We start from the raw sequence: 10834 nt of genomic DNA on the forward strand, positions 1-10834 counted from the left end.
TTTTTAATATTAATATATCAAAATAATTTAAAAATATATAAAAAAATTAACTTTAAAAAATTTAATTTTTTATAAAATACTATTTATACCGCGTTCCCTAGATTATATATATAATTCACCGGCCTTTATTTTAAGGTTTTTGTATACTAGTGGCAAATGCAATAAGTGGCTCTCACAGGCCAAAAACATAACCTCGGATGGAAAGAGGAAGCATCCACATCTAATTACCATTACGTTTTTTCTTTTCCTTTAATTAATAAATTATTTATTTTCTCCACTTCACAACATATACTGCAAAGCAGCTCCCACCCCTTCTCTTTTAAACATATTCACAAACAGCGTGTCGGTGAATCTGGATTTTCTTTCTAGCTATCACCCCTCTATATAAAAAAAGATAAAGGAGGAAGAAAATTTTCCATCCATAGGGAATTAGTATCGACGTGTTAGCTCACCCAAATGACACCCCTTATTCTCCAAGACTCATTCTCCAAGACTCATCACAACATCTCCTCTCTGCTCTCTTCCCAATCCTAAAAACTTGTTGCTTTGCTTTCTTAATTCTTCCATGAAAACTTGTCAAGAATCCGAACCCTGAATACCCTGTTGAAAGAACAAAAGGAATACATATTTTAAAAAAAATATTGGGGTGAAGGGTTTTTTTTGTGGGTGTGTTGAGAGATCGATGGAAAGCAGGGTAGACAAGGAGATGGCGACAAGAAAGAGAGGAGGGATGGGAAGTGAGAGGCAATACAAGGGAATAAGGATGAGGAAGTGGGGAAAATGGGTGGCTGAGATAAGAGAGCCTAACAAAAGGTCAAGGATTTGGCTTGGTTCGTACTCAACACCTGTAGCGGCGGCTCGCGCTTATGACACCGCCGTTTTTTATTTGAGAGGACCGTCGGCGAGGTTGAATTTTCCTGAATTTTTGGCTGGAGAGAATTTTAGCTGCGGTGGATCATATGGGGACATGTCAGCTGCTTCTATAAGGAAAAGAGCAACCGAGGTTGGAGCTCGTGTCGACGCTTTTGAGACAGCGTTAAACCACCACCACCACCGCCATCACGATGACCGTCAAAGAAATAGTAGTAATAGTACCAGTAGCAATGATAATAATGAAACGGTCGCTGATAGTAGAGAGTTAAAATCACGGCCGGTTGACCTGAATAAGGTGCCTGACCCAGAGGATTCCGATGGAGATGAGTGGGAGAGGAGTTTAGCCACCGGTGGTAATCCGATGGGTTGCTAACATGGCCAAAAGGAGGTATGTTATATGGCTGATCAAAATCATGAAGCCTTATATGTGGATTAATCACTTTTAATACTAGTATTTTACTTACTAGTCAAGTAGTTTATGTTTTCCTCTTGTTAATTTTTTAGCTAGTTTTTATTTTTAGTTGATTAAACTTTTTTCCTTGTTTGATTATGGTAATTTAGCAAATTTTGGTAAATGTATATTACTTGGTTTATGACTCAAGGATGTTTTATATATATTATTCTGTGTTTCCATAGAATAACATAGGATTCGAACTCGATGCCTCTTTTGTTTTCTGTGAAGGTTGGACTATGTATTAAAGGACAATCAGTTATCCTTTCCTTGTTTTGTATTCATGGGAAATGGATGCAACAGAGAGAGAGAGAGAGAGAGAGAGAGAGAGAGAGAGATGTCTGAGGGATTTCCCGACTTGGCAAAATTTTCGTTTTCCTTTTCTTTTTTTTTTTTTTTTTTTTTTTTTTTTTTTTTTTTGATTATCGTGGGTGTCCGGGCCAGCTTGCGCGCACCTCGACTAATCCCACGGGCCCTGAACGTTTTCCTTTTCTTTGTTTGAGAGAGCGAGGGAGAGAGAATAGATGTTGAAGCGCAGAGCTAGGGAACAGGAGGTGGCCTACATAGCCTGCAGTTGGTGCAAATAGCCATGCTAACCACTAAAGTTATAACTACTAAAGTGATAAAATTTTGAGTTAGGTATTTTCTGGTTCTGCACTGTTGCATAATTTGAGTTGTGGGCACCCCTGGGGGGAAGAGAGACAGATGAGAGTGATTGCCATCGTACTAGTGCAAGCTGACTATGGTCATGGGGCCAACCTGATGGGTTACTATCTCAGATCATGTCAAATCACCGCTCCCGACTTAGCAAGAAAATTTCGCATTCGCCATTAAGCCTTCAACCCACTCGGATCTTTTTGAGAATCGTATAAACAACTTGCCTTCCACAGTTAGACGGTAGAGGACAAGCAACTAGCTCACCATTAGCGGATATGAGTGTGTATTCATTCCTGCATTGATACTCGCTTGTCCTCTCCAAGATAATTTGCAAGTTGTGAGACACATAATTTCAGGTAGCTCAACATTCAATTACAACCAAGCCAAATCATTGTTCTTGGCCACAGCATGGTAGGGCAGCTCAGGTTTATTCACTAGTGCATTCACGTTCCTTGGCCCTGGTTTAGACTTCAAAAGAATCATGTCTGCCATGAGTAAATATCCAGAAAAAACAACAGATATGCAGAGTCTTAAGCCTTGTAATGAGCTCGAAATACTTCCAGGCATAAAAGATGTCCAGCTCAGCAATAACAGCAAAAAATGGTAAGAAGATTCCAAATTCGAAAGTGAATAATTTGCTGCCCTTAGTCCAAATGTTCTACCTGATATTCCTAGGTGTTTTTCACAGATATTATGTGGTCTCCAACGAAGACTACATTTTGCCAACAGAAAGGGATTGGCATAAAAACAATCAGCATAATTTCACTTCACAACTAATAGTAACACGCCATCTTTCAATTTTTTACCATGCAAGGCTCCTCCACTATTAGGTTCAGCAACCAGTACGACAACAAAGGACATAGAGCAGTCATTATCACTTTCAATTTAATCACCGTCCAGATTTAATGCATCGCAAGGACGGGCAGACAAATATCTGCTAGTAGCTTATAACATCATAAATCTGAAGAAACCACCATCATGATCATACTAGCGTCTTGAGATGAACCATTATTGGCTCCTGTCGCCACTAATCCTTGTAACTATAACTCTTACTATACTAGGAAAAGTAGAAAATGATGTGATACAAACACGAGCCAAAATTGTATGTATAAAGCAGCCAGCTTCTTTTGTTGCCGAGCTCAAAACAGCTCGCATAAACCAATCAGACCCAGCTTGCCATGTTGACTGCTGCATTTTTCCTTGAAAAAAAAATACGGGGATACTACGCTTTCCTTTCCATGGCATGTTTTATATGCAAAGCAGCTCTTACAACATTTCCTCTTGTGATAATTCCAACCTTCAAGTTAAAGAAAAATGGCTGATTAAACCACCATTAAACATGATTAGATGATATTGATCAATACAAAAAGTCTGATATCTCTTACAAGCTTGCCGTTGGCATCCACAACTGGAAGTCTACGGTATTTTGTCTCAAGTAATAATCTGGCATTAGATATAAACAAAGTCAGAAGTTAATTTTTGGCCACAACTTGTCAGAATAAACATAAATAAAGTGTAGGGAATATTCAGAAAGATCAACTTGGAAAAAAAAAAGGAAAAAAAAAGGGCTACTGTACCTTACAGAATCCTCAAGATTGGTGGTTTCACGAACAACAACTGGTGCTGGTGTCATCAAGTCACCAACAACCTTCCCATTGGTTTTATTGAGCAACATTTGTACCTCGTTGAAAGTCTGCAATCATCATTTACTATATTGTATCAGCAAATTACATAGTTGGATGATTGGATCATGTGCAACATCTCATCAACTCAAAGCACATGAATTTGCAACTTCTCTGGAATGAAATTTCATCAAGAAGACCCAATATATGAAGGATAGAAAAGTGCTAGCAAGAGAGTAACTTCTGGCGCTTAAACTCTCACTATAGAGCTAGAAGTTCAAGTTGTTGAATAGAGGCCTTTTCTATTGAAATATGATATGCCTAAAAATACTGTTGAAATATGATAGAAGGACAGAGTTTGATGCAGACAGGAAAAAAAAAAGACAGCAAGTACAAGCAACACAAAATTCTGCTGAATAGAGTTACTACAATGATTTAGCAATGAAACAAATAACTTATCCTAAAAATCCTCCTGCGTCATTCTCCTCGGGCTGGAAGGAATTCATCCTCGAGTTCATGTTTTTACCTTGATCTTGTCGGTATCCAATCAAGACTCTAACTTCTTTTCTTTTTTTGCTTTAAGTGTATAACAGTTTTAGATATTAACTTCAATCTCTTCACGTTAAATTTTGCATAAGCAACATCAATTGACGAATGATTTCTCTCTCACTAACTTTTAGAGCAATGAATTGCAAACCATGAACTTGCTTTATCAACATGTGTTGTATCCATATAACATTTAAACAAATCTACCTTTGCGATAATAAATAATAAGCTTGTAATCAAAAGGATCAACATAGCCTAAATCAACAATTTTCTTTGGTCGAGCACCTTCCATGTTCTATTTACACTAAACCTTTAACTTATCAATGACAATGACAACATTATTGATGACATCATTATTGTCATTTGTATCAATGTTTATGCCATCATTATCAACATATAATCATTATCAAAATAAACATAATAAATTGATGGTTAATTTCAATCCATAAAATAACTAGAATCATAAAAAAAAAAAAAATTAGTTTCAATATCATAATCATCCATATCAAGAAGGTGCCTCTTTTGCTTGTGCTTCTTAAACTGGTTCTCAAAATAGGTCATTGATCCATGATCACTCTCCTCAAGTTTTTTTCTTCTCCATCTTTGTTAATCAACGTGATAATTCTTCAACTTGTCTCCATAATTTTATCACCGTTAATTGATAGGTTAATTCTACAATCTATCTTCACATGTCTTCTATCACCAATTCCTGAACGTCTCTTTCTTGAAGTAGAACCTCTCCATCCCTCCTACACGAACATGTCCTATTCTATGACAACCTCTTCCAACCATGTTTTATTAAACACAGATATAGCAACTAACCATCAGGAATTGTTGAGCTCTGATATCAACTAACATAGACGAAAAGAACACAAGAAAAACAAGCACTAGTAACACAACGTTCTACCAAATAAGGTTACCACACAAACCCTAATACAAAATTTATTACTCAATGTTTTCTTTCAAGTAGTCTCTTGAATTACAAGCTAAATAACCCTATTTATACTAGTCCTAGGCAAAAACTAAATAAGAAAAATTCATAAACTAAATGATTCCTAAACTAAATAGGAAGAATACATAACACTATAAGAAAATATTTTCCTAAACTAAATAGAAATAGGGTTATTAACAAAACACTAAAGATATGCCTAAAAATATCTTTAGTGTTTTGTTAATAATCTCTAAGGTTCCAAATTACAGACAAGGAGTGTTCATAAAAACCCAGCAATATACATTATAGGCAAGTGAGCAACTTCTAAATCAATTGGGGAAAGCAACCATATGCCCTGCACCCTTGGGATTTCATCTACGAGTATGAGTTGCATCAGTCGCACAAATTCCCTTAATTGTTATTCAAGGCAGTAAAGAATTGCCATGTGATCTCAAGCTCAGCTCAAGTCAATTTCAGTTGATGTCTTGAAATTTGCCATTTTTTTCCAATCCTATCCATTCATAGCTAATAGAATCAATTCTCAAACCATTCACCCATTAGTGGACCAGCTCTCATCATCATCATCCTTGCCTCCCTAGGAATATGCTAGAAATGCAGAATTCAGACCACTCCAAATACATTACCCTTCTGAATGTTGTGATGCAAAGAGGTTGGTTTATGAAGCTCCATACAAACAATACTTGGGAAAAAAATGTCAAAAGGTGGGCAATAAAACATGCATGTATTTGCATTGAAAGTGTGCAAGTCTGGGTTTGAAAAAAGGAGAAAGTTCTCACATACTTTCCAAGTGCTGTCGACTTCAGGAAACATGTTAGTTTCGGTTCTTCCACCACCTAGTTGAAATATTGAAACAGATCCTTAAGTAAGAAATGATAAATCACAAATTTTTCTGATATCAAGCATCTAGTTTGATGCCAGTTACGTATAACTTCATCTATATTGTTGACTGAAGAAATTGCAACATAAAAGGACAAAATGAATTGTTCTTTTCTTTTTCTTTTTTTTAAAGAAAAGACAAGTTAAGATTAGCTTAATTATTTTAAATCACCTGATATGGAGTCCAATGCTAACAAGTCATAATCTGACACAAGACCAACCTACAATAGCAACGAACATTCAAGTTATTCCCACAACTTAATTGTGTTAGCTCATAAGAAAATTGCAAATAAATTGCACCCGTAGATTATAATCATAATCCCAATAAGGGATGGTTATAACCATTCTAAACGAAGGCATAAACATCCATACAATAGCACCAGCACATTAAAATCAATAGCTTAGAAATGCTGGTAAGGACATATGAGTATTTGTTTTGATGCATCCAGAAATTTCTTCATCATCCCAAGCTCATTGAGGATCATTTACAATTTTCAAATCAGGTTTTGCTATCATTCTTCATTTTCAAAAAAAAATTTGGTCAATGATTTTCCAAGTGAATAACAGCATCCTGAACTGGTTGTTGTTAGGAGGAGATAAAAAGCTGAAGCAAAAACAATCTAAGTGAATTGTTAGTTTAAGCAGCAAAGACTGCAACAGACTCTCAGATTGGGGGACCCCGAGCCAATTTGGATATTCAATATCGGATATCTTGAAATGCCTTCAGAAAGTGAAACGAATAACTTCAAAAAAATAATAAGATCCAGAAATCGGATGTTAATTGTTATCTTTATTTGGAAACCAAAAAAGGGAAAGAATGAATCGACCTTATTAATAACCAGACCCCAAACCAAAAACAAAGTCAAGGAAGGGTTACCAGTTTCCAATCATCATCAATCACAGGAAAACCAGTAATTCTACGTTCTACAAGAGTCTCCAGTGCTGTTAATTGGCATAAAACACAGCACATTAGGTGTTGGAAAAACTATGTGCACTCCATGGATAAAATATAGAAATCTAACAAATACCTTCATTTACAGTTGTTGTCGGTTTTACCACATGCAAATCCTCTTTCCTTGTCATAAAATCACCAACTGTATATACCCCACTTTTTGGCTGCGCATCAGCAAGTCAAAGAAAAAGAATCACATATAGAAGAACGTTAACTTTCAAACCACACTTCATGGTGCAAAAAGACTTCAAATGGGTAAAACCAGATAGAACCTGCCATAAAATTCTCATTCTTTTGATTGGTATTTTCAAACTTAGGACCAATCTCAGACCCAAACCCCAATCTTGACATTTGTGGCTTTTGGCTAAAACTCCAACAGCCTAAAGTACAATAAATTACCAAATTGAATTCTTTCTCCATCACAGCACCAAAATTAATGACATTTTCCAGTAGAGAATTCTCTAATATCGCCATCGCTTACCCTCAACAACACACAAAATCTGAATATAGCTTTCACACCAAAATTCAAATCCTCTCCGTAGACAACCTTACACACCCGACATGCACAGGGGTAAATTAGCCTCTTTAATGCATCAATTGAAGTACCCAAAGTTCTTTCTCAAAACCCAATTGATGCATGCTTTCTTCCTATCTCCCACCACAAGCAATTAAATTAACCAAAATACCAAAAAAAAATAATAAACTTTCAAACGAAAATATTGAATTGCTAACAAATAAGATAAAAAAATTGACTAAACAAAGTGAACAAGGGTTGAGAAAGCGAGTTACAGAATTGGCCATCAAGGTGCCACTACTTGCAGCTGCTATAAAGGAAGGAGACCTGCGAGGCCAAGAAATGGAGGATAACGAGACAAGTTTCCGTCCAGGAGTAGAAAAGAGAAGGCAGGGCATCTGGTGAGTGAGGGAAACAGCAGATGCTGTGGTGGTGGTGACGCACAGGCGTGTGAGGGAGAGAGAGTCGGAGTGTAGAATCGAAGCGTCCATGTGTCGGCTCTTTATGGATGGTGAATTCTGGAGATAGAACCAACGATAGTGTTTAAGCGAGGTCGGAGAAGAGAGACACACAGTAGACCAGAGACAAGTGTGTGTGTGTGTGTGTGTGTCTTTTTTTTTGGATGTGGATGTCGAGCTGGAGGAGAGATAGATGAAACCGACCTCACCTTTATGTGATATTTTAAGACCAAACTGGGTTCTTTTCTAAAAAAAATCTTTTTTTAAAGTGGATTAAAAGTTGCTTCATAAATTAACTGTTACCAGATTTTTAAATATTTTTATAATTTATTTTAATTTATAATTATTTTTTTTATTTATTTTAGCTGCGGCTTCCATGTTTTTTTTTTTATTCTCATCTCAAAGTTTCTTGAGGTTTTTTTCATTAATTAACTTTTGATATTTTCATATATGTAATTTCTCTCCACCAGAGTTAAATTTTATTTTTTTGTTTTATGCGTGTCTTCTTTGTCTAATGTTTTAGAAGTTTCTTTTTATTTCTTAACTTTTAGTATTTTCTTTTGTATAATTTCTCCCAAACACTTGTTAATTTTCTATTGGATATTTTTGGGAAATCATTTTTGGTGTTTAAGAAATGATTTTTATGTAGTTTTATAATAATTATATAGAAACATGGTGTGATTTTCAATTATTTTGTACTTGGCTGGTTGGTTTCTCAATACTGAATGGATCCTTCTATTTGAGAATATGTTTTAATTATTAATCATCAAATAATCATATCACTAATGAAATATGCTTGATTTCCTCAGCTCTTTGAACTTCCTTTCAATGGAGCTTTCACTAGTCTTCCTAGGCCAAGAGGATGAGAGTTCAGAAAGTTTTATACCTTACACACTTTAATTATCCAAGTATTGCTATTTTCTGGAACTTTTGTGCTTCATTTCGGCACCGTTTGGGAACGCGGCTGCGGCCGCGTTCCCAAAAATTTTGAAAATTTTTTGTTTTTTTTTTTTGCTAAAATTTAATATGATTTGTACGTTTTGGATCGTTTTGATGTGCTGATGTCAAAAATGATTTTTAAAAAATGAAAAAACATCGTTGGCATGCATTTTGGCACGAAAAGTTATTTGAAAAGCACCCGCAACCACACTGCCAAACACGCTCTTCATTTGAGTTGTTAGATTAAGTTAACTTTGCAAGATAGTATAGATTGTATTATTAACAAAAAAAACTAAGGATATAGCTAAATCATTATAGTCACACCTATACAATACTATTTACTAAAATAATACTTGTTTTTTTTTTCTTTTCGATTTTGAGTATGTTTGGTATTGTGGTAGCTCTTGTGGTTGTGGTTTGAGAAAAGTTGTTTTATAAAAAGTACTTTTAGTTGAGGTTGGTTTGAAAAAATATGTATTTGGTTAAAATTGTGGTTGAAATTGAGGTTGAAGAAAAAGTAGTTTTAATGTGTTTGGTTAAAAAAATGCTTTTCAAATTGAGGTTATAAAATAATTTAATATATATATATATATATATATATATATATATATATATATTAATTTAAATATTATAGATTTAACTATTGCTATTATATCGTGAAATAAATTATACTTTATATAAAAAAAATTTATTGTTCCATTAAACTATCTACAATTTTATTACATACAAAATTCATCCGACAAGAACTACAGTTTCGATGATTTTTAGAGCGTGCAATAAAATTAGATAAAATATTATCAGGAATAAAATTGAGATTACAGTACGAATAAATTTAATTCAACTTAAACTAATTTTTTTAAAAATAAAAATTACTATCACATTCACGTGAACAATGCGAGTGAAATCAATTAACTGCATTGATTTTTCAAAAAAAAAAAATGTTAACTGGTTTTTCAAAAAAAAAAATGTTTAAGTGAACAGTGCGAGTGAATTAAAATTCACTCGCACTGTTGGAGGGATGCTGCATTGTTCACTGAACAGTGCAGCATGGTGTAGCCACGAGAAGCAGGTAGGACCTGCTTTTGATTTCCATGCGTTTCAAATGCATAATTTGGTGGGATCCATGAATAGGAACTTACATTTTTTTTGTTACCAAACATTGTTGCATCTGTGTTTTAAGCAAAACGCAGACGCAACAACGTAGACAAACACGCTCTTCACCTCCAACAACCCAATCTTCTTTATGGTTTTGTTTAGTTTTTTTTTTAATTTTATTCTTTAATATTAAATTGTTTTGAGAATTGTGTTTTGTAATTTCAATTTTCTTTATATTGGATTATATTATGGTCTCATGAATTTAAATTTTTTTTCTCAATTTCAACCTTCAACTAATGATCTGTTGGAATTAGGGCTTTGTTTTTTTTTCAATTTTCTTTTTATTAATTTATCTCGATATCATAACCTAGGTTATAGGTTTAATAGGTTAACCCGAGTTGACTCGGGTTTTTTTTTACCGCTTTTTCTAATGATTATTTTTCAATTTCATCTTTTAACATTAGATTGATTGAAAATTAGGTTTTGTAATTTTTTTTATTTGCATTATGAGTGATTATCCTGATCTCAAAACTTGAGTTGTGGGTTTGGCAGGTTGACTTGGGTTAACTTGATTCATTTTTTTGTTCTTTTATAATTGATTTTTTTTAATTTTACCCTGCAATAACCCAATCTTATTTTTTTTGTCAATTTTATCATTTAATATTATGTTATTTAAGAATTAAGCTTCATAATGTTTTTTTAATTTGCTTCGTGTAAAGTTATCCCAACCTTATGAATTTATTTTTGTTCTCGATTTAAACCTTCAAGATTGGATCTATTGGAAATGAAGTTCATGATTTTTTTTATTTGCTTTGTATGAAGTTATCTCGGTCTCATGACTTAGACCACAAGTTTAATAGGTTAACCAGAGTTGACTTGGGTTTTTTTTTTTAATTATT

At 34.2% G+C, this 10834-nt stretch overlaps 2 protein-coding genes across 2 annotated transcripts; one reads left to right on the forward strand and one right to left on the reverse strand.

Annotated features, from left to right (window-relative positions):
- The first annotated feature begins 235 nt into the window (after nucleotides 1-235).
- LOC133694734 (ethylene-responsive transcription factor ERF010-like) lies at nucleotides 236-1488 on the forward strand. The gene has a single exon (XM_062116414.1). The coding sequence runs from the start codon at nucleotides 683-685 to the stop codon at nucleotides 1244-1246; it is 564 nt and encodes a 187-aa protein (XP_061972398.1). The 5' UTR covers nucleotides 236-682; the 3' UTR covers nucleotides 1247-1488.
- Nucleotides 1489-2841: 1353 nt separating this feature from the next.
- Nucleotides 2842-8074, reverse strand: LOC133694735 (CBS domain-containing protein CBSX1, chloroplastic-like). The gene is made up of 8 exons (XM_062116415.1): nucleotides 7719-8074; nucleotides 7006-7093; nucleotides 6855-6919; nucleotides 6150-6198; nucleotides 5882-5934; nucleotides 3559-3674; nucleotides 3367-3424; nucleotides 2842-3278 (listed from the first exon to the last, which is right to left on the reverse strand). Exons 1-8 carry the CDS (start codon nucleotides 7932-7934, stop codon nucleotides 3204-3206), a joined length of 720 nt encoding a protein of 239 aa, XP_061972399.1. The 5' UTR covers nucleotides 7935-8074; the 3' UTR covers nucleotides 2842-3203.
- Nucleotides 8075-10834: the final 2760 nt, after the last annotated feature.

The sequence above is a fragment of the Populus nigra genome, chromosome 5, assembly GCF_951802175.1.
Source record: "Populus nigra chromosome 5, ddPopNigr1.1, whole genome shotgun sequence".
NCBI lineage: Eukaryota > Viridiplantae > Streptophyta > Magnoliopsida > Malpighiales > Salicaceae > Populus > Populus nigra.